The 24,451-nt window shown below is 43.2% G+C and overlaps 2 protein-coding genes across 2 annotated transcripts in view; one reads left to right on the plus strand and one right to left on the minus strand.

Moving 5' to 3' along the window:
• The window catches only part of LOC126998993 (sorbitol dehydrogenase-like), a 48,163-nt gene that overhangs the window by 11,556 nt on the left and 12,156 nt on the right, over positions 1–24,451 (plus strand). The gene's annotated exons all lie outside the window — the stretch shown is intronic.
• LOC126999000 (2-amino-3-carboxymuconate-6-semialdehyde decarboxylase-like) overlaps positions 37–24,451 on the minus strand; it is a 25,567-nt gene continuing 1,152 nt past the window's right edge. Inside the window, exons 2-7 of the mRNA XM_050861315.1 lie at positions 23,402–23,528; positions 20,172–20,349; positions 4,025–4,245; positions 3,282–3,421; positions 2,097–2,291; positions 37–382 (exon numbers count right to left, since the gene is read on the minus strand). Coding sequence (XP_050717272.1) covers positions 212–382; positions 2,097–2,291; positions 3,282–3,421; positions 4,025–4,245; positions 20,172–20,349; positions 23,402–23,522 — 1,026 coding nt within the window. The 5' untranslated portion in view covers positions 23,523–23,528 and the 3' untranslated portion in view covers positions 37–211. The remainder of the gene's footprint in view (positions 383–2,096; positions 2,292–3,281; positions 3,422–4,024; positions 4,246–20,171; positions 20,350–23,401; positions 23,529–24,451) is intronic.

Genomic DNA, 24,451 nt, shown 5'->3' on the forward strand with positions numbered 1-24,451 from the left:
TTGCAGATAAAGGAGGCGAATCCCAAATGATCTGTGTTTACTTTCAGCTTTTTATTGTTATCATCATCCTCTCTTTTAAATGGAGGAATTATGGCACACAAAAACACAAAAAAGATATCTTGTAAATCATATACGTGAAGTCCTACTATTAGCAACGTTATTTCAAAAGAAATTAGATAAGTTTCTATCAACTAGCTCAGTGTTTTTCCAACTATTCAAACTTCGACGGCTGGAGGCTCAAGAATTCCAGGGCGTTATGGTAGAGGAGTTTTTTCTTGACAGCGTCAGGTAAGTCTGTACTCTGGATAAGGTCACCGGGGTGGTGCTCGCCCAGTGGGAAGGGGTAGTCAGTGCCTAGCACAACACGGTCCTCGCCCATCACCTGTACACACGAAGAAAGTGGACTAATTATATTATTTGTTTGGAAAATTATATCGTGTCTATGTTCGATGTAATGAAGTGGATACATTTAGCTCTATTTCACTACCTTTAAAAAGTTTAATATGCAAGATTTTTTTTTTACAACAAAAGAGCCGGCTCAAGGGAAACAAAATTTATATATATATATATATATATATATATATATATATATATATATATATATATATATATATATATATATATATATATATATATATATATATATATAAGCCCGCTACTCGCCTCTCCCACAACAGAAAATAGATAAGAGTAGCCAAAAGAGAGGTCAATTTCGGATGGAGAGGTGTCTTGATACACTCTTCTTGAAAGAAGACAAGTCATAGCCAGGAGGAAATACAGACGAATGAAGGCAGTTCCAGAGTTTACCAGTGTAAGGGATGAAAGAGTGAAGATGCTGGTTAACTCTTGCATAAAGGGTTTGTACAGTATAGGGATGAGGTAGAGTGGAGAGTCGAGTGCAGCGGGGCCGCGGGAGGAGGGAAGGCATACACTTAGCAAGTTCAGAAGAGCAGTCAGCGTGTAAATATCGATAGAAGATAGAAAGAGGGGCAACATGGCGGCAGAATGTAAGAGGTAGAAGACTATCAGTAAGAGGAGGAGAGCTTAAGAGACGAAGAGCCTTAGACTCCACTCTGTCCAGGAGAGCTGTGTGAGTGGAGTCCCCCCACACATGAGATGCATACTCCCTACGAGGACGGTCTAGGCCCCTGTAAATGGATAGCAACTGTGCAGGGGAGAAGAACTGGCGGAGACGGTAAAGAACGCCCAGCCTCGAGGAAGCTGATTTAGTAAGAGAAGAGATATGAAGTTTCCAGTTGAGATTTTGAGTTAAGGATAGACCGAGGATGTTTAGTGTTGAAGAAGGTGATAGCTGAGTGTTGTCAAAGAATAGCGGATAGTTGTTTGGAAAATTGTGATGAGTGGAGTTGAGAAACTGTGTTTTTGAGGCGTTGAAGGACACCAGGTTCTTTTTGCCCCAATCGGAAATAATAGAAAGGTCTGAGGCTAAGCGTTCTGCTGCCTCCAACCTGGAATCGTTTAGTTTCTGTTGGGTGGGTCTTCTAATGAAAGAAATTGAGTAATGCAGAGCAGAGTCATCGGCGTAAGAATGGATAGGACAGTTCGTTTTGGAAAGAAAATCATCGATGAACAACAGAAAGAGAGTGGAAGATAGGACAGAACCCTGTGGGACACCATTGTTAATAGGTTTAGGAGAAAAACAGTGACCGTCTACCACAGCAGAAATAGAACGGTCAGAAAGGAAACTGGAGATAAAGGTACAGAGAGAAGGATAGAAACCGTAGGAGGGTAGTTTGGAAAGCAAAGATTGGCGCCAGACCCTATTAAAGGCTTTTGATATGTCCAGCGCAATAGCAAAGCAGAGGTTTCACCATAAATAGTAAAATGGAATATACTTAATGGCTATGGATAATATACACGGGTCTATAAAAAAAAGTATGAGGAAGCTTTACGAATTCAGTCTGGTGGTTAATGAGTATTAGTCATTTATTATCTGCCTTCTTCATTGATAATTTTCTCTAACCAAAATTTTCCCTAACCTGAACCCCTATTTGCATTAACTTCAAAATGATTTCATATATTCCGTTCATTCACTACCGTAGCTACTCTTTTAAAGTGAAAAATCAAGGCATCACCTTAAGCAGGAGGTGGAGGGCGTCGGGGTCGTGAACGAGGCTGTCACACCAAAACTTGCCGAGGAATGAACGTGGTGGGCTGCTGCAGGCCGTGGCGCACAGGTCGGGCCGCACGTTGTACCCATGTTGGATACGGCCCACCGTGTACGGGAACGACCCGCCTCCATGAGCAAAGCCGATCTTTAGTCTGGGAAACTTAGAGAAAGAAAGTTGTTATCAGACCTGGGCTCGACAATGGTATGTTGAATTAAATTAATCCATTAATTTAGGCCAGTGTTGACTTTAAACATTACATTTCCGACTCACTTTTTAAGTATCTTGACAACACAAAGAGATGTGTGCCTCTTGCCGTTTCATATTAAGTTTTCTGTTTGTAAAGGAGTGGTAACCCGGTAAAAATCCTCTCACGACCCAGACTATGGGCGCGACTTAGAAGAGGGGTGAACCTTCATTTAAGATAGGTAAAGGTAAAGTTGGTGGCATAAGCTGTAGCAGCGCGTGGCCTCGGTGCTCATCTCCGTAACATTGGCCCTTGAGCCTGTGGTGGTAGGGAGCCCATTACCCCGGGACACAAGGCCAGTGTGACATCCGGGTTACCACAGTTTACCTTCCCCAGGTTTCCCCAGGTACCCATTTTTCGACCAGCCTGAGAGGGAGGATGAACAGATGGGTGAGCTGCACGCCGACTGCCCGGGCCGGGATTCGAACCCGGGCCCACGGAGTAGAAGCCAGACACGCTGACCACTAGACCACGGAGGCGTCACTTAGGACAGCATTATTTAAATTAAGAACAGGTCGTGATCATGAATCAGGTCGCAACAGAAATCGATTTTGGGGATTATTTATTAAGTAAAGATAACAAAATGCAGAACGGCAAGGGGAACACAGTTCTTAGTACTTGCATATAGGTCGTGAGGATAATTCCTGTTAAAAGTGGCTCGCTGAAAGAAAACAGTGAGGAACGTTGGTGTGTGCTTGAGGGGAGGAAGAGGGAGGTGCTTACCATCCAGTCCTCAAGTAAAATGACGTAGTACAGTGGTTTACAAATTACAATAGCATAAGAAATAAAAAATACAGAATTATTCTAAGAAAGACAATATAAAAAAGGAAGGTATGTCGTGTTAGTTCCTAATTCAGCAAGGTAATAGGGTATTTTTTTATAAGGTAATGGTACTTAAATCTTACTTGCTCCAGCACGTTGCCCATCAATATGCTACAAATGGCTGTGGCTGTCTCTGCGGGCATTCCCACTAGCCAGGGCAGCCAGTACTTGCTCTGGCGGCCACCCATCTGCATGTCCCACGGGTGCACGAACACGGCCAGATCTAAAAGAAACGGTTATCATTCACCTTTCTCTGTACTCAGTGACTTGGTAGCTCCTCTTCGAGCGCGTCGCCTTTTCTATTCCGCCAGAACTTCACCAACTCCCTTCTATCCTTTCCTCACCATTCAAAGGATTCTCTTCTATGTCATGGGACTTGCCGTCGTAGTCCGTACATATTCAATATTATCGTTACTTTTCTATAGTAATCCAAACATTATCAACAGCATCTTTACTTTCGTAGTCATTCACACATCATTAACAACAGTCCTGAATTTACTTTCCAGGTCATTCGTGCAACATTACATTTCCTAATATATTTTCTCTCGTAGTCAGCTATTCATCGTTAGTAACATTACTTTCTTTACTCTCGTGGTCATCTATACACCATTAATATTCTCTTCACTTTCCTGTTCATCCAAATATCATTAATATTATATGCATTCTTGTGATCATTCAAACACCACTACATAGTATTAGATTTACTTTAATTCTTTCAACATTCCTTTCTTCTGAATCACTAGCAACGCAAGGTGATTTTCACAATTGTTTCACTGTCAATATGGAACGAATCTTTGCTGGATTAAGAAAATGTGTATTATCTCACCAAGGTCCTCGCATGTTTTCCACACGGGGTGCAGCTCCTTGGCATCCAGGTTCCAGTCGTTGACATGTGAGCCGATCTGGATGCCCGGGAAGCGAAGGTCAGCCTTGAGGCGACGCAGCTCTTCCACTGCCAGGTCAGGCGCCTGGGCGGGGATGGTGCCCAGGCCGACAAACCGGCGAGGGTGGCGACTCACTACCCCAGCCAGGTCATCGTTCAGTATCCTGTTCCGATAACCTTAGTTAGGATATATTCGCCAATGTGTGCGAGCCACTTAATTAATACATGTAGGATCAGAAAAAAAAACTGCAAATATGACTTGTAATAAAAAGGATCAATTATGAAAATGAAGATAGCAAAAAACAAATGTTTTCCAATTTAGATTTTGACAAAAGGGCTTACATTGCAGTGAAAAAAAAACACACAGAAGTGAAAGCCATTACCGAATCCTGAGACAACTCTGATTATTTGAGGCGCCCCGCGTTGAAGTGGGTAGCAGATCACCCGGCCGGTTACCTTTTTTTTTTTTTTTTTTTTCACGGAAATAGCATGTTTCTGATTCCGTCTACTGTTGGTGTTATATTTTACCCCATTTTTAGACTGTCAACATGGTTAAAAGTTGCGCTAAAACATCTTTTAAATATTCCTTACCGGCGCTGACTGAGTCATAGCCAAGTTAAAAAGAGGAGAAGACCCTGCCTCTCTTTCTTTTGTTATTAGAATAATTATGAAAATCAAATTGGTAATTTTCACTACGCACAAAAGTCTAAGAAAAAAACAAAGTTATTGGTGTACATTAATATTAATCCCAGGTGACAGTGGCAAGGGGCTATAGTTTTATGCCGCCAGGGAAGATGGAGGGAGGGCTTGGTTGAATAAAACAATGAATTATGTTACAACTTTATCCACAACTCTTTTACTAATAATGATGCATTTTTCATATTTGGTAATATTATATTATGTAGGGGGAAGGGGAGAAGGGGGTTAATCCTATGAAAACTATGACAACAATCCTCATTACTATCATTAGTAATCAAACAAACAATACGTCGTTACACTGCAAAAAAATAAAATCCTCGGTAATAATGGAATGAATGAATGTGACATATGTAGATTGTGTACGTCTGTGTTGTCTGGACATAAATGAGATAGGGGTCATGGTGATTGAAAAGGTTTGGGAATGGAGAGGCAGTGGCTGAGTGCTCAGTGTGCTGGCACGGAGTCCTGAAAGACCCAGGTTCAAGTTCCGCTCGTCGCTACAAGCTGACATAATTCAGTCATCGCTGAGTTGCCCAAGACTACCCACATGCTGTCCTGATGAGCACCTATCAACCCGGACTCTAACGAAACTCTCAAAAGAGGATCAAGTGGAGCTCCGGGGCCCACCCTAACACGCTTGCTTGCTTGCGCCACTAATTAGGCCTCCTTCACATGAAGTCACCGGTGATCGCCATTGGTTACTTCAGTGTGAATGGGCTGGATAACTTAAAGTAACTAGTGACCACCATCGATTCGTGAATGTCCCTCACATGACTGTCAGTCGCACGCATAGGGTCAAACGAGGAGCTTCCTCTCTTTGCTTTGCTGGCCAAGAAAATGAAGAGACACCCTAAAAAGAGAAGAATGCATGTCCATGTCCATGATATTCTGTTATCTAGGATGGACAGCGGTTTGTACCATACACTTCACAGTGATGTATGTGCCGAAGAGAAGATTTTTTTTTATTTCCTTCGAATGAGCAAACCTTCGTTTGAAGAGCTTCTCGGCCTGACCTGAGTGACCTGACCTCGGAACATTTCAAAGATATGAAAATACAGTACAGACCCAATTTATCAACATCGTATTTCATCACACCTAGGCTTCCATTGGATGAAAGTGGCGGCCACCGGTGGCTCCGTGTGGAAGCTCCCATTGGAAACAATGCTTAACAGTGAGTGACGACCACTGCGGGTGGCAGTCACTAGTTACGCGAGCAAGCCACCGTCATACCCGGTGACGGTCACCGGCTGATTTTCTAAGTCATCGCCGAGTGGCAGAAGATTACCCACATGGTGTCCGGATCTTCAATCAACCTTAACTTAAGGGTTTTTGGTCAAGAGAAGCACCGGGGGTGGGGTGGGGTGGGTGGGTGGGGGGAGCAACTATGAATAAAATTAGCCTGCGCCACAATCGGGCTGGGGTCGACCGTAAGGCCCCTCAAGAAAACCTACCGGCACTACAGGCAGCACAAAAAGAAAGCCTACCAGCGACATAGGCCAATATATATATATATATATATATATATATATATATATATATATATATATATATATATATATATATATATATATATATATATATATATATATATATATATATATATATATATATATATATATATATATATATATATATATATATATATATATATATATATATATATATATATATATATATATATATATATATATATATATATATATATATATATATATATATATATATATATATATATATATATATATATATATATATATATATATATATATGGACATAGTGGCACTCTCTGAGACAAGGAGGCCTGGCAGTGGCGAGATCAGTGAGGGGGGTTACACCTTCTACTGGTCCGGCATGAGCAATGGCTTCCATGTCAGGGGGGTAGCTATGGGCATCTCCAGTCGACTGCTGCCATTTGTGGTTGAGGTTGCTCCGGTTGATGAGCGTATAATGCGAGTGAGGCTGAAGCACACACTGGGCTTCATGTCTCTTGTTGCAGTGTACGCTCCTACCGAGATGCGTGAAACTGAAGAGAAGGAGACGTTCTACGCCAAACTCGCTTCCGTATTAGATCAGTGCCCTCCCCGGGACACACTCATTGTCTTGGGCGACTTCAATGCTACTACTGGCACTAACAGGGTTGGCTACGAGCTATGTGTTGGTCCCCATGGATCTGGTGCCAGGAACATCAACAGCGCTCTTTTCCTGAATTTAGCATATCCAGAAGGCTGAGAATTGCAGGTTCCTGGTACCAGAGACCAGAACTGCACCGCTTGACTTGGTATAGCGATGCCGGAGTGGTAGATAAGGAGATCGACCACATTCTCGTAAGTACTCGTTGGAGGATCCTTCAGAACTGCAGGGTTTATTGGAGTGCTGAGTTCTTTGCAACTGACCATAAGCTTGTTGTTGCAACACTCAAGCTTCATGTCAGGTCAAGAAGAATCTCGAGATGCAACACTACTGTGTTCCATCTCGAGAGGCTGAAGGACCTGGCATGTGCTCAGGAGTATGCAGTGACAGTCTCAAATCGGTTCTAAGTGCTTGGCACCCTGGAGGACCCTGTAGAGTTGAGGGATACCTTCAAACGTGAGACTCTGCAAGCTGACAAGGAGTGCATTGGAGAGCGCCCGAGATCTAGGAGTGGCTTTGCGTCGGTGGAGACGCTGGAGAATATCGAGGAGAGTCGCGCTGCCAGACTTGCTGGGAACCGGGACCAATACAGGGCTCTGTCACGTAGGACTAGAGCTCTCCTGAGGAGAGACAAGGAGAGGTATGTCAGGGGTCTCGCTGAGGAAGTCGAGGGCCATTTAAATGCGAATGACCTTCGATCTGCTTACCGAGCCCTGAAGAAGCTCCGCTTTAAATCTTCCTCTCAGGTGAGCGCTATCCGAACAGCTGACGGCTGCCTCGTGTCGGACATGGATGGGCAGAGGGCTCGTTGGGCTGAGTACTTTGAGCAGCTGTACATGGCGGACCCTCCACGTGGGCAGCTTCCAGTTGCTGGGTTGCAGGTGGCGGATGCTGACCCACCCATTGACGAAAGCTCACCCTCTCTGGTTGAGGTCAGAGAGGCTGTGGCCAAGTTGAGGGGTGAGAAGCCACCTGGCACCTGTAACATCAGTGCGGAGCTGTTCATAGCTGGAGGTGAGGCCATGATCCGCGGGTTGCATGCGGTCTTGACTGCCGTATGGCAGTCCGGTACCATTCCTCCTGACTGGAAGAGGGGGTTGGTTGCCCCTATCTGGAAAGGGAAAGGAGACCGCCAGGACTGCAACAACTACCGTGGTATTACACTGCTCAGTGTGCCAGGCAAGGTGCTTGCCCACCTATTGCTGATGCGAGTTCGTAGCCAGCTGCTGAGGCTGCAGAAACCTGAACAGTCTGGGTTCACGCCTGGCAAGTCAACAACTAACCGTATCCTAGCGCTTCGCGTACTGATGGAGCGCCGACGTGAGTTTCGACAGGGGATGCTTGCAGCCTATGTCGATCTCAAGAAGGCGTTTGATTCAGTGCATCGTGAGGCACTCTGGGATCTTCTGCGACTCCGTGGGATTCCTGCGAGTTCTATTGGTCTGCTGACTGGCCTGCATTCTGGGACAGAGAGTGCTGTGAAGTGTGGGGTGGGGTGGGGGGGGGGTGGCGGCAGCTTGTCCAGCTTCTTTCCCGTGAATGCGGGAGTGAGGCAGGGCTGTGTCCTTGCCCCATCGCTTTTCAACACTTGTATGGACTGGGTACTGGGCAGAGTTGTGGGCCAGAGTCATTGCAGAGCATCCATTGGCAATACCATTGTCACTGACCTTGTGTTTGCTGATGATGCAGTAATCCTAGCGGAGTCGCTAGAGGTTTTGGTGATGGCTCTCGAGGCACTATACGAGGAGGCGAAGCCCTTGGGACTCCAGGTCTCCTGGGCCAAGACCAAGGTACAGGTGTTTAGAGGCTTGCTAGATGACACGGTACAGTCTGTTCATGCGTGTGGCGAGGACGTTGAGATCTCAGAAAGTTTCACGTATCTTGGTAGCGTAGTTCATAACAACGGTGAGTCTGCCCATGAAGTCTTACGGTGGAATAGTCTGGCCCACGGTGTTATGAACTCGCTCAACACGAGTATATGGCGTTGTCGATATCTGTGCAGAAGGACAAAGATCCGGATCTTCAAGTCCCTTGTGCTCCCTGTCTTACTCTATGGTTGTGAGACATGGACACTAAATGGGGACTTGGAGAGGCGGATTGATGCCTTTGGTAATAAATGTCTACGCAGAATCATGGGATATCGCTGGAATGACTTTGTGTCAAACCGGCGACTACTCCATGAGACTGATTCGACATATATTACCTGCATAGTCCGTCAACGCCAACTCCGGCTATACGGGCACGTGGCACGTTTTCCGGAAGCTGATCCTGCTCATCGGGTTGTCTCTGTAAGAGACAATCCTGAGTGGAGGAGGCCAAGGGGACGCCCACGGAGTTCGTGGCTGGAGCAAGTCGCTAGATCCTGCCGGGAGGTACTCGGGTTGGGAAGGGGGCCTGCATTGAGACTCGCCCGGGGGGACCCCCGGGCTTGGTGTCGTAGGGTGGGCTAGGCGTATGCCCCCAGTGATTGATTGAATTATATATATATATATATATATATATATATATATATATATATATATATATATATATATATATATATATATATATATATATATATATATATATATATAGGTGGATAGATATCGATTGATAATGTTCTTTACAAAGTGCCTTAATTTTTTATCACCTCTTATGTGAATGGCGATATATATTGTTTTCTGCTATAGGGACTCGGGGACTCTGCAAGGATTTTATATATATTTAAGCTATTTTTTGTGAGATATTGCCTGAATGGAAGATTAGGTCTATAGGGAGGCCATCCTTACCCGCCGCCACCCTCGCTGTAATTTTTTTTTCGGCAACCCGAACTACATTCTTCATATTATTTGTGAAATTGCTATTTACATCGTTTGAGCAAACATCTGATATCTCCCAATGACCAGTCTCCTTAAGGCCGTAAGCATGTCTTGAAAACAGACAAAGTAAACACAGCCCAAGTAATGCAATTGCATGTGAATTTAAAGTGATAACTAACTTTGAAAACTAAAAAAAAAATGTTTACAGTTGTATGTTTTTAATGACATCTTTATGGATTGGGTGCACTGCATTCAGTTATACTAATATATTCTGCAACACGCCATTCTCCAACATGGTAAAAATGATTATTAGTATCATGTTAAATAGCAATGGAGCAATTGTTGTGTATTGCACTGTTATAACTACACGAGCTCAATTAAATTCTACTCTGACAATAATAACAATATTGGTGTCTCATTACTTAACAAAATTGAAATGTTTTTATAACCAACCATGCTTATGTAAGTAGAGGTAATCATGAAAACTAGCTAAATAAATAGATTGGAGGACTTTGTTCTGGAGTCTACCGAAAAATGTGCTCACTACAATTTCCAGATAATGAATTTTATCTGCTTTACCATTCAGACAACCAAATACGGAACAAATGGCGTTCCGTATTGGTTCAAAAGGGAACGCTACATTTCATTCTCGAGTACGGAACGATTTCGTATTTTAAGAAATCGGTGGCAACCCTAGACACAACGGAAAGTTTCGGCCCATTATAGCCTATATACCCCAGGGCCCATGAAGAGTGCTATTAAAATGTCTACGATCAAAATATCCTTTTACAATCCTGGATAGAATTCGGCGACAGTCGGCAAGGCTGCTGCCAAGATAGTCGCGAAGACCGTCAGGAATACCGTCTACCAACACCTTGGCAACTGTTGGGCAGCTGGTCACCCAACCAGTTCACAGATAGTCTACAAGACTGTCGTTAAGACCGTCTGCGACTGTCGGCCAATCGGTCGGCAGAGTCGGTTGTCAAAGACACGGCGCCATTTAAAAAAATGACCACTGAAACTCGTCTTGAGACAAGTTGCCAGCATGTCGCAGACATGCTGCCAACTAGTTGGCCGAGTGTCCCAGACAGACGACGACCGTCGGCAATCATACTAGCCGACACCTAGATGCCAAAAAAACAAATGAACCCCCCCCCCCTCCCTCCATTCTTGGAGCGTGAGAGCCGGCTTGTCAAATCCAAAAGTCGTTGGGTTGTTGTGGCCCAGAGTCGGCACAGTGTGAACACGTAAATATAAATACTCAGGGTATGTTCCTCATTTGACTTTGGGGTGGGGATCGAGAGAGCTGGCTTCTAGAAAAGGGGGGGGGCAGAAGAGATGCCTCAAGGTGGTTATGGGCATGGTTCTCTTGGTTGTTCTCATACTTTCGCCATTCTTAACTGCTTTGTTAGATCATGTCCATGTAAGATATATGGATATCACTAGCTTGTTGTTGATTTTTTTTTTTCAGTTCTACCAACTTTCTCATCACTTTTAGATCTTACTATCACATATTTACGCTTCTTCAGGCATCTAAATAGGTTAAATAACGTCGATCCCTCCATTTTTTAAAGCTTCAAACTAATCGTTGAAAATGAAATACCGGTCTACCAATTTGAGCGAAAAGATGGATTTTTTTTTTATCGTACCGCGTCATCTGCTTGTCTTTTAAAAATTTCTGGACCGTTATTTCTTTGTGACAGAAGTAAATTGAACGTTTTTTATGAATATACATCAAGTGTCGTACCGCAAGTAACTAAAGGAACTGACCAACCAATGAAATCGCTAAAGCAGGCAGCCAAGTCAACAAACTTTCTGCTGTCTGCTTTCATGTTTCAATAAATCAGGCAGCCCAGCCAATAATCTTTCTGCTGTCTGCTCTTCCATGTTTCAATAGGTGTGGTCCGATACTTTCACGAGAGTAGTGAATAGATGAGTAGCATCACTTATGTTCTAGCCTTCTAGGCAGACGATATGTGGAGTACGGCGGCTAGTTCCTTTCTCAGTCGCCTTAAGGTGAACGTCGCATGGCATTATTTTCAAGAAAATAATTTCTCATGTTTTTTTTCGCGATTCATCAAGTTAAAGGCCTAAAAAAAGAAGAAAAGCTATCCTGCTCATGAAAAGTTGCTTATAATCCACTTTTAAAAGCCGAGCCGCACGTGACTAGACCTTTCATTTTGGCGCTAGGAGCAAAGAGACTGAAATATTATGGGTATTTATTGAATTTTCGTCCGTTTGTTTGATTTCTTTTAGTTTGATTTAGTCCACCTTTTCAGGAGATTATGTTCTGTCAAGCTGAAGACGAGAAAACGTAGATTTTCACTCTATGACTCCCTTAGGCTCTCCTCTGTACTCAGACTCAGCTCAAGAAAGCTTCTGCAGCTCACTATGCTACAGGAAGCTTCTACATACTGGCTAGGAACTTAGGTGGAGTGTGGGGAAGCAGCCTACCTCTGCTAAACCAAAACTCCTACATGAAGTTTATGTTCCGATGATCCCCAGGGTAAGGTATAATATTACCGCGAAAGGCCAGAAACATATCAGTCTCATACTTTTAAAGATAATTCAGCTACAACAACCATTTTCTCAGGGATAGACGACCACATGATAAAAATGACACTTACAAAATTTCATCCAGATAAGTCTAATACTTTATGAAATATGGGGTAATATGTAATGTTTTTTTTTTTTTAACGCTAATTTCTCAGGAATCTACTTTTGGAGGTTTTAAAAATTAACCAGAAATTCATTTCTTTACCAAACTGCACAATTTTCTCAACACTTATTATTCAGCCATTTCCTTAACACTTCCTTATTCTGAAATTTAAGATTAAAAATTTCAAGTATTTTATTTTTAATTTAAAAAAAAAGTGTACCCCTTTTTATAAATATAGAAAAAATAGAAAAAACTAGAAATTTCAAATTCTGGAACAAGGACATTATATATATATATATATATATATATATATATATATATATATATATATATATATATATATATATATATATATATATATATATATATATATATATATATATAAATAGGTCGAATTTTAAAGCAAAGTAAAGTGGAGCTGCCTTTTGTTCCATACTGAGAAGTAAATAGCTTATACGTAAACATGTGCTTCAATGGAGTGCGACGCTAACCTTAATCCTCTATAGCTAAGGTTGACCAAGTATCCATTAAGACTGGTTGTAGTAGCTTATCTAAAAGCCGACCAGTGTCCGAGGTAATCGGCATCGCATACAATTGACAAGTTTATTCTTTAGCTCAATTTTCAATGTTACTGTTTATGTGAGTAATAAATTAAATGGTGCCTACAAATTGGCAAACATAACCTTGTGACGAAGCTGCTCTGCTGAGCATGACCTATATTTTTTTATTTGATTTACCACCAGAAAAAAACCCCTCACAATGACATGTGAATGGACCGTATTGGCTATACAGGGAGCGCCACATGTGGCCACTCAACTCCAAGCTGAATTTTCCATAGAGTTCAAGTTATAGACTAGAGTGCGTCTGAGGCTGTCTCAGGGATACACGGCCATGATGCCACCGTCGCCCCAAGCCGATGATTGCACACACTTCACTCCTACCCCGATTTCAGTTTTTCTCCATGTCAAATAGTAGAGTCAGGAAACCGGGTAGGAGTAAAGTGTGTGCAGACGTTGGCTTGGAGCAGTGGCGGCACCAAAGCCTTGTATCTTGCAGGCAGCCTCAGACGCACTCAAGTACATAACTTGAGTTCTATGGAAAGTACTGCTTTGACAGTTCAACGAGTGGCCACGCGTGGCGCTGCCTGTATAGCCAATACGGTCCATTTAAGCAGCGTTTGTAGCGAGACTATTCTGCTAGACACGGCCAATGGACCGTATTGGCTATACAGGCAGCGCCACATATGGCCACTCAACTCCAAGCTGTCCTATCCATAGAGTTCAAGTTATAGACTAGAGTGCGTCTGAGGCTGTCTCCGGGATACACGGCCATGGTGTCGCCATCGCTCCAAGCCGATGATTGCACACACTTCACTCCTACCCGATTTTAGGTTTTCTCCATGTCAAATAGCAGAGTCAGGAAATCGGGTAGGAGTTAAGTGTTTGCAGTCGTTGGCTTGTAGCGGTGGCGGTACCAAGGCCCTGTATCCTGGAGGCAGCCTCAGACGGACTCTACTACAGAGCCTGAATTCTATGGAAAGTACTGCTTTGATAGTTCACCGACTGGTTATGTGTGGGGCTGCCTGTATAGCCAATACGGTCCATTAAATGACGCATAAGGATACACAGTGATAAAGGAGACCATAAATGGCCAACCAGTTAGCCTTCATATTGCGGCTCCTGTGAATTATCTATTCATCATTTGCTCTCCCCATCCATAAATTTATCCAGCCTCATTTTGAAACTGTCAATCACATTTGCCACACGGTTTCATTTCTTCCATTCATCAACTACCTATTAGTAAACCAATTCTTGCCTGTCTTTTTGAATCTGAGATATTCATGATCCATTATCACTTGAATTAACACTTTAGTGACGTTTCTACCCTAAAAATGATATGAATTTTGACAACACCAACTGTTGGGAATCAGAACCTTCTAAACATATCTTCTGAGAAATCACAGTTAGTAACTTGGTAGTTCTGTTGCTTATGAAATCTCAAGGCACCATTTTTTGTGTGCTGTCCAGAGCGCCAGTAAAGCCAATATTTCACGGGAACGATTTTGCTCGGGACCCACGGCCATAGTGTTAGTCTTCCCCATTCCCTACCCGTCCCCATCCCCATACACGGGACTTGGGTATGGACAAGCCGCCCCGTCATCTTCCCATCCCCGGGACAGATATGAGTGACCAATCCGCACGTCATAATAATGTTGGCAGCACTTTCAAACGAATAATTACAGAAAACGAAATAAATAATGCATTTTTTACACACCATTGTATTCATATACATTATATATCATAAAACAAAACAAAAGCGTTGTTGATCTACAAGTAAATAACAAGTAACGCGGGTAAGTTAATTTATGAGACAGGTTGGTATCCATGACTCGTCACACACACCTGGGTGGCCACATTGGCGTTGCCAAGTCGTGTCATTTATGGAATTTTTGTCTTAAATCAAGGTGGTCGCCAAGAAATACAATTTTTTTATGGTATATGTTAAGTATTCCCATAATAATGCCATATTTAGTCATCAGTCTGCCGTCTTTTGCCATTCTTGGGGACAATTATAAATTAATTTTCAGGAATAACTGTACGTTTACAATCAAATGGAAACACCCAGAGTCTTTATAAACTAAAAATTATATATTAACTTTAGCAAAGTTTGCGATATAATATCAGTCATACAAATATTCTGATGCTTTTCAATATATGTCCTTCAATAATAACAAATAGAACACTATTTACTCATGAAATATACGACGGAAAAGCCGAAGATCTCTACCCCGCGGAGTCAACACTTTTCCCACCCCATCCGCACCCTCACGGGGTAGGGTAAAGCAACCCCAACCACATGGGGACGCTTTACACTACGGTTTATGGCCACGGGAAAGGGATGGGGATGGGATGGGAATGGGGGAAGACTATGGCCGCCAGACCTTTGGGCGGTGACTTTCGCGAAGCTGCTGTGCGAACATGACATACACTAATCACACGAGGATACTACGTTTGATGGGCATTGGGCAATCATGGTCTTGACCTTGACTTTCAGGGACCGTGTAACCTACTTTCAAGTAGAAATAAATGTTGCTTGATTTCTGTCAGTCATATTATATTTTAGTATAGTTATTCTTACACCGAAAACAGAAATGCATTTACATTATATTCACACCTCACCCTTCTCCCTCCCTCCCTCACCTCACCTGGATGAATGAGATGAATTTGAGAGTTGCTGAGTTGATACAAATACGGCTGGAGATTTAAATGTAATAGTTAACAGTTTTAAAGACAGAGAAAGCAGAAGGTGAATGAGTCACAAGTGCTCACGAGTAGTATTGTGGAGCGACAACATTGGATTGCAAAAGACTTAATCAGAACCTACTAGTTAGTAACTAGGAATAAATACGATATATGCAAGGTCCCTCCCTACCTATAACTACTCGAAGTAGTATAAGTAGAGAGAGAGAGAGAGAGAGAAGAGGAGAGGAGAGGAGAGAAGAGAATAGGAAGGAGAGAAGAGAGGAGAAAAAGCGAGATCGAGCGAGAGCCATCTATAAACTACTATAAATAAACAATCTATGAAGCTACATATAAAAGTTCAAAGTAGTACAATAAAGTGGAGAGTGAGGAGAGGAGAGAGAAGTGACTTTGGCCAGTAAGCTTTCTTGTGGAGCCGTTAGTGGCGCGGCCAAATTATATTTAGGGTGGCTGCCATTATAAAAGACTCTTGTTTAACGCATGCTGCCCCACGGTGCTCCACTTGACCGAAGTCGCTGAAGTTACGGTTGACTGAAAATCTGGACGGAATGTGGGTACTCTTCAGCCACTCAGCGATGGTTAAAAATCATCAGCATCTTCAACCCCGTTCAAACTGTGCCGACTCTGGGCCACGACTACCCACTACTTTAGGGTACACGAGGTATTGGGTGTTGATGTGAAAGGGTCGGGGATGTCTTGAAAGAGGTCTAGAAACGGTCGCCGAATGCTGAGCGTACGTCGGGAGGGGAGTGTGGGGTCGTGAGGGATAGCACGAAAAAGTATTCCATGCTAAACTTTCACGAATAGAGTCGGCAAGGGTCTGGACCAACCGTCATTTCCGGTTGAGTTCTGAGGGAGGTCGGGGACAGTCATCAAGACTGTTGGGTCCATTTTTTAAAGTTTTACAGTTTCCTGTCGGCACAGTCGTCGGTGCCGACTACTTAAGAATAATGAGGGACTGTCGTGACGACAGTCTTCATCTAATGAAAGACGTTCGTAACGACTGTCGGCTCAGAAATATTGGCACACTGCCACCATCAGGAAATTTTTATTTTCATTTTGCAATCACAAGCACGACAACAACTTCTGGGCATGGTTACGTTTCACTTGCAACACATTTGGGAGCCATCACAGCACGCACGCATTCCTGCTGCCTCTCTCTTGGGTTGAATGACACAACTAGGGTTGCCACCCTGAGGTCAGAAAAATGTGGAATGCAACATCTCACTCTCCAGTATGGAATGGATCCATATTTTAAGGAATGGGTGGAAACCCTAAAATTTCTCGAGCCTGCCATGACTGACAGCCGCTGCTGGTGGAGGCAGGAGGAAAGGGGGAGGTACATTACGTTGTGTATTTTACACGTTTTTTAGGACGAACCTTGACAAATTTTACGGACTGGTTTTGTGATTATCCGAAAAGTGCGCTCACTACAATTTCAAGATAATGAATTTTATCTGCTTGACCATTCAGAGAACCAAATGCGGAACAAATGGCGTTCCGTATTGGTTCTAAACGGAAGCTACGTTTCACTCTCGAATACAGAACGATTACGTATTTTAAGGAACGGGTGGCAATCCTAGACAAAATTAACGGAGTCTCGGCCCATTATAGACAATATATCCCAGGACCCATGAAGAGTGGCCAAAATATCCTTTTAAAATTCTGGCAAGAATTCATTGACAGTCGGCAAGACTGCCGCCAAGTCAATCGCGAAGACCGTCAGGAAGACCGTCGGCCAACTCCTTGGCAACTGTTGGCCAGCTGGTTGGCCAACCAGTTAACATAAGAACATAAGAACGTAGGAGTCTGCAAGAGGCCGGTAGGTCTGTACAAGGCAGCTTCATTGAACCTAAGCTCCCGTGAATCTAACCCCACCTAATAGCGCTGTCCATGAATTTATCTAATCTATCTTTGAATGTGACAATTGTATTTGTTGGCCTCACCACTACATATTTCCAGTTTTCCATCCACCACCACCCGTGTTAACCAACCAATTTGCCTATATTCCCAGTTGAATATGATAATATATCCAGTTTAAACCCCCACGTACCGTGTCCTACCCTTCTTCTAAAAAAAAACTATAGATATCCCCTTAAGCCTAAGCCTTCATCCCTTTTATAAACTTCGATCATGTCTCCACGCACCCTTCGCCTTTCTAGAGAATGCAAGTTTAACTGTTTGAGTCTTTCCTCGTATGGCATGTCTCTTAACCCCTGATTCATCTAAGTCATCCTCTTCTGCACCGATTCTAACATTTTGATATCCATTCTATAGTAAGGTGACCAGAGCTGAACCGCATAATCAAGATGAGGTCTAACTAATGCTAAATATAGTTTGAGAAAGACTTCGGCGCTTCTGTTGCTTACGCTCCTTGAAATAAATCCCAGTACCATATTTGCTCGATTTCTAGGTTGAATGCATTGTGCCCTTGGACGGAGATCAGAGCTCACTAAGACCCCTAAATCCCTCTCGTACCCAGACCTGCTTATGAGAGTGTCATTTAAGCAATAGTTATGTGAGGGGTTGTTCCTACCTACACTCAGAATTCTGCACTTTCCTACATTGAACTCCATCTGCCATTTATCCGGCCAGTCATACAATCTGTTAGTTCATCCTGGAGAATACTAGCGTCCTGATCCGACTCAATTACTCTACCGATCTTGATATCATCTGCAAACTTACTGACATGACTACTAATTCCAGACAATGCAAGAATGGCGTCAAGACCGTCTGCGACTGTCGGCCAATCGGTAGGCAGAGTCATGATTGTGGTAGACATGGAGCCATTAAAAAAAAAAAAAAAAAAAAAAAAAAAATTGTTGAGACTCGTCTTGACTATTTTTTTTTTTTTTTTTACAACAAAGGAGACAGCTCAAGGGCACAAACAAAGGAAACAATAATAAAAAAAAAGCCCGCTACTCGCTGCTGCTAAAAATGAATCAAAAGAGGTGGCCGAAAGAGGGGTCAATTTCGGGAGGAGAGGTGTCCTGATACCCTTCTCTTGAAAGAGTTCAAGTCGTAGGCAGGAGGAAAAACAGATGAAGGAAGATTGTTCCAGAGTTTACTGGCGTGAGGGGTGAAAGAGGGAAGATGCTGGTTAACTCTTGCATAAGGGGTTTGGACAGTATAGAGATGAGCTTGAGTACAAAGTCGTGTGCAGCGGGGCCGCGGAAGGGGGGGAGGCATGCAGTTAGCAAGTTCAGAAGAGCAATCAGCGTGGAAATATCGATAGAAGATAGAAAGAGAGGCAACATCGCGACGGAATTTAAGAGGTAGAAGACTATCAGTAGGAGGAGGAGAGCTGATGAGACGAAGAGCCTTAGACTCCACTCTGTCCAAAAGAGCTGTGAGAGTGGAGCCCCCCCACACATGAGATGCATACTCTATACGAGGGCGGACAAGGCCCCCGTATATGGATAGCAACTGCGCGGGGGAGAAGAACTGGCGGAAACGATACTGAACGCCCAACCTCGAGGAAGCAGATTTAGCGAGAGAGGAGATGTGAAGTTTCCAGTTGAGATTTTGAGTTAAGGATAGACCGAGGATGTTTAGTGTTGAAGATGGTGATAGCTGAGAGTTGTCGAAGAATAGGGGATAGGTGTTTGGAAGATTGTGTCGAGTTGATAGGTGAAGAAATTGAGTTTTTGAGCCACACACACAAAGACACAAGGACACAGACACAAGTTGCCAGCATGTCTGCGACATGCTGGCAACTTGTTGGCCGAATGTCTCAGACAGTCGGCAATCATACTAGCTGACACCAAGACGCCAAAAAAACTTCCCCTCCTTTTTGGAGCGTGGGAACCGACTTGTCAAATCCAAAAGTCGCTGGCTTGTCGTGGCCCAGAGTCAGCTGAGCCAACTGCTCTAAATCGTTGAGGAGAGCAAAGTTGTAGGCTTGTTCTCCAGGCTGGTCAGTGAAAGAGGATGAAAGCCAAAGCTGGTGGTGAGCATTGAAATCTTCCAAGATGGAGATTTCAACGAAGGGAGAGTGGGTCAAGATGTGCTCCACTTTAGAGTTCAAATAGTAAAAAAATTGTAGCCTACATAGTTAGTAGAGTTAGGTGAGAGATAAACAGCGCAGATGTATTTAGTAATAGAATGACAATGAAGTCTTAGCCAGATGGTGGAAAATTCTGAAGAACAAGTGATGTCGTTGCGCACGTAGACGCAACAACCAGGTTTGAATTGAAATTTAGGATAGAGATAGTAGGAGGGAACAGAGTAGAGATTGCTGTCAGTATTCTCAGAAACCTGTGTTTCGGTGAGGTGAGGTTTAGAGGAGGAGAGATGGTGTTCCACAGAATGAAAATAAGAACGAAGACCGCGAGTGTTGCAGAAATTGATAAGAAAGAGGTTCGAGGAGTTATCAAGACACCTCTCAAAGGGAGTCCTCCCTGGGGGAATTTGTGGTCCCCCCAATAGATAGATGTAAAACGTTGAGATAAGTGTCCTGTAGCGGACTACTAATGGCTGATAATAATAATGATGATGTTCATAATAGCGACGAACTGTATGCAATCATTGCTATCCGTACTTACCTGCTGAGGTCGAGGGTGTCATCTGGCTTGGCCCAATAGCTGAACATGACGGGTACAGTGGACAAAGCCTGCACCGTCACCCCTGAGCGATCCATATCCCGCAGTCGAGCATCGGCGTTCCAGCAGTTTTCATCCACCACCCGGAAAAGCTGTCCATCCTTCATCATGTTGGCTTTACCTGTACCTCACAAGTCACCGTAGATGAAGAAAAGTTAGAGGAGTAAGCAAAAATTGTTTAATATTCTATGAGATAGCCGCTTGACTCGAATTGTTTTGTAAAAAATCTACATTGAGGAGAAATGTTTAGGTGTAGCATTGCAACAGCGTGATTTGTGTATTTGGTCAAGCGTTTTTAAGAGTTTGTAATCTTTCTATATTAGTAAATTTTGCCTTAATGTTCATCATTTTGTGTACAAGGTGTCCTCGCAATCAGGAAGAAAAGCCATGAAGGTTCTTCAGTGTTAGCACAATGAATTGGTTTCCTCTACTCACTTTACTGAGACAAAGTCAGAAAAAAACTCAGACTTCAAAATCTAGTGAAGTGAAGTACATTGTCAGTTTGAGGGGTGGTTCTGATAATATAAATAATTTATTATGAGAAAACTTCGTATGTGATAAAAAAAGTCTTGACGTTCTGTAACGTCACCTGCTCTGCCCACAGCTATAGACCACGCCCCAGCACAAGTGCACCATCTTTGGGCGTCTTCTATTTACGCCAAAGCAACCCGGATAAAAGCCTGGGAGGCGCCATACTTCCAGCATCACATATTTTTGATTAATTTTGAAAGGATAAAGCAAAGACCACTGACATGGTTACCCCCTTTAGGGAATTTCAAGAGGACGCCAAATAAACCAGCCGAGTGGCTTAAAACTACCCACATGCTGTCCAGAAGACCACCTATCAACCCGGACTCTAGATTCTAGGATTAAAGATGAGCTCCGGGAGGGCAGCATGAGCCAATGCAAGATGGCGCCACTATAAACACTCGCCTGCGCCAGAACGGGCTGGGCCGACCATCAGGCCCCACCGGGAAGAAGCCTTGGGCCGACCATCAGGATTCACCGGGAAGAAGCCTACCGGCGCAATAGGCCACGACGTAAAAAAAATAAAAAAATAAAAATGTTGGTAAACATCAGTTACAGGATACTTTTTGGATCGTTCAATGTCCGCACCACACGCATGAACAGATTGTACTGTTTCATCCAGTTAGCCTCCAAACACCTGCCCCAGGAGATCTGAGGTCCCAATGGCTTTGACTCCTAGTCCTGTACCTCGAAAACCATCATTAGAAACTGCAGAGACTCGGCAAGGTTGACTCCATCATCGACAAAAAAAAAAGTCACTGACTCTGGTACTAGCAGTCTAGCAATAAATGCTTCACAATGACTTTGGTCTTCTACCAAGCCTAATAATTACCCCACAAAAGTATTGAAAAAGTATTAGGGCAGCCCTGCCTCACTCCTTCGTTTACAAGGAAGAAACTGGATAGGGCCCTCCCTCCACACTCTTCAAAGCATTCTCAGTCCTAGAGTACAGGAGAGTTAATAGACCAATAATCCTTGCAGGAATCCTACAGAGATACTGTATATCCCAGCGTACCTCATAAAGAATTTAATCAAATGCTTTTATGAGGTCGTCTGCAAGGTTCTCTTGTCAAAATTCACGGAAGTGCTCCACTAGTACGTGAAGCTCTAGGATACAATTAGTTGTCGAATTACCAGGGGTGAATCCGGACTGCTAAGGCCACAGCAGTTTCAGCAGTTGTTGTGAATCCGTATGATGGGCAAGCAATATACCATGCTATGCCATGTCTAGTGGCTCAGCTCTCATCTCTGATACCAAGAAAATGCAATTTTCAACTTTCTGGAGTTTGGGAAACTTAAAAGAAGATAACTATTTGTGTTGCTAGTAATAGAATCATGGGGAATAACACATAAAAATTCTCATTCCATGCCAATAGTATTAAAGTCGCCTAAGACAAAGATTTCGTCCCGAATGTGGCACTAATCTAATATGGAGTCGAGTTTAACGTATAACACCTCCTCAGATTCACACATCTCAGTAGGATACACTGCAATAAGAGACATGAAGCCCACAGTGTGCTTCAATTTCACTCTCAATATTGCATTTCTCGCATTACTGCTCATCCAACTGAGTTATCTCAACCGCAAATAGTCTCAAACCGGAGCAGTAGTATGTGTATCCCAATACTGATCTAGCCATTGCCTGGCCTCCTCGTCTTAGGGAACCCCACTTTATCTGCCTTCAGCTTTCTGAGCTCATTCCATAGGTGTGGCAGTATGTGATTCTGAAAGAGGCCCTAGATTTTTCAAGAGCCCACACGCAGAGTCCTCCGCAGGTTAACCCAGGAACTGGTTCTGTGGGCAGGCACCACACCTGAAATACCCCGGCATCATGCATAGCAAAGGGATGGACTGAGGGATTATCCACCTATAGGATGCAGGGTTCTGTAAACTTTGCTCTGCACACTTCATAGGCGACGGGCTCACCCGATCGGGATGGACCGAGAGTTCGCCGCATGGTCAAGCCCTCCAGCAGAACTGTGTCGGGATCTTGATCAGAGACTCGACCCCAGCCGATACATCTTATTTTGAATCGGGGTGTGATTTAGGTTTCACAGGGAAGGGATTGCAAGTACAGAACAGGTACAGTACAGGTCACGAATTGGGCTAACTGCTATCCATGGGCAAGGAAACCGAACTCGTGAGAGGATAGAATACCCCGGCTACTTTGAAAGGCATATATTTAATTTATAAAGCACTTTCAAGTAAAACTTCTATTACTATGGTAACACTCATCTTGTACTTTACTCACATACATAAACTACTGATCTTTTTGTTTTAGATGAAATTGGTTCATTAAGGTGACATTTACCAACAGATTGTAGTCTGAAATAATTTTCAAGATATATTGAGCTGTGAGGTTTGTGATGACAGAATATGGAAAATAATGCAGCATAACTGTTATGCATTATTTTCGATGCTCTTGTTGCTTGTTGAGAGATGAGTGAACTGTAATCAGTTTATTCGTGCTGGGGTTAATAATGCTCTAAAGAACCAACCTGGTGCAGTGGTAGAAACGTGGTAGAGGAATATCTATTTGGGGTGATACATGGAGGCGTGGTGGGAGAGTACCTACCTGAGGTGGTGCAAAGGGGTGTTCCCCTTCCTGGGATGTTGAAAGAGGGCCTCAGTGGAGGAGTGCTAACCTTTGGTAGTGCAGGAGGCGTGGTCCAGCTGAATGAAGCCGCCATACCCGTAGCGCTTCCGCAGGTCAGGCCACTTCTCCGGAAGGATGTGGTTGTGTACGTCTAGCTTCAGCACAGACATCTTCCCCTAGCAGATCATATATATATATATATATATATATATATATATATATCTATATATATATATATATATATATATCTATATATATCATTTAATTGCTTTAGTGTGTCTCTCTCTCTCTCTCTCTCTCTCTCTCTCTCTCTCTCTCTCTCTCTCTCTCTCTCTCTTGCGCGCGCAATAGTCAGTTACGTGAGCAGGTACTCATCATATATTGCAATATAAATAAAAAAAATGAAAAGTCAAATTCTACTTGATTTTGCAGGGCTTTCATGCAAGAAAGATTTTTAATGAGGAGAAGTTTCCCACGGTCATTTATTTGCTTTCGTTTACCAATATGTAATATGTTATGTAATTCTCTGTATATAGTATCTTTAATTGCATTGAAGTGCAATTGTTACAAGTCCCAGAGAAGCGCAAGTAATTTACGATAACTGAAAGAATAGTTTAAGCCTCGTGGGCCAAGTCGGTGGTAACACCTGGTAAAGTTGAATATACCCCATTGGTCCAATGGTTAGGGAGCCTATGCCATGAATTGTTATGTTTGGCGTCAAACCTCAAATTCTCACAGCAATGCATTGACGCAGCAAACAAACCAAACAGATTTCTTGGCTGCATTAATATAAATTTCTCATTCAATAATAACATGTTATACTTCCACTGTACAATAGTTTAGTCAGACTACATTTGGAATATGCGGTACAGTTTTGGTCTTCCCATCACGCAAAGAACATTGCTAAATTTGACGATTTTCCACAAACTTAACTGGAAACTTCACATCTCTTCTCTCTCTAAATCAGCTTCCTCGAGGTTAGGCGTTCTGTATCGTGTCCGCCATTTCCTTTTCCCCTTAAAGATGATGTCCATATACAGGGGCCTTGTCCGCCCTCGCTTGGAGTATGCATCTCACGTGTGGGGGGGCTCCACACATG

Source organism: Eriocheir sinensis, chromosome 2, assembly GCF_024679095.1.
Source record: "Eriocheir sinensis breed Jianghai 21 chromosome 2, ASM2467909v1, whole genome shotgun sequence".
NCBI classification, from domain to species: domain Eukaryota; kingdom Metazoa; phylum Arthropoda; class Malacostraca; order Decapoda; family Varunidae; genus Eriocheir; species Eriocheir sinensis.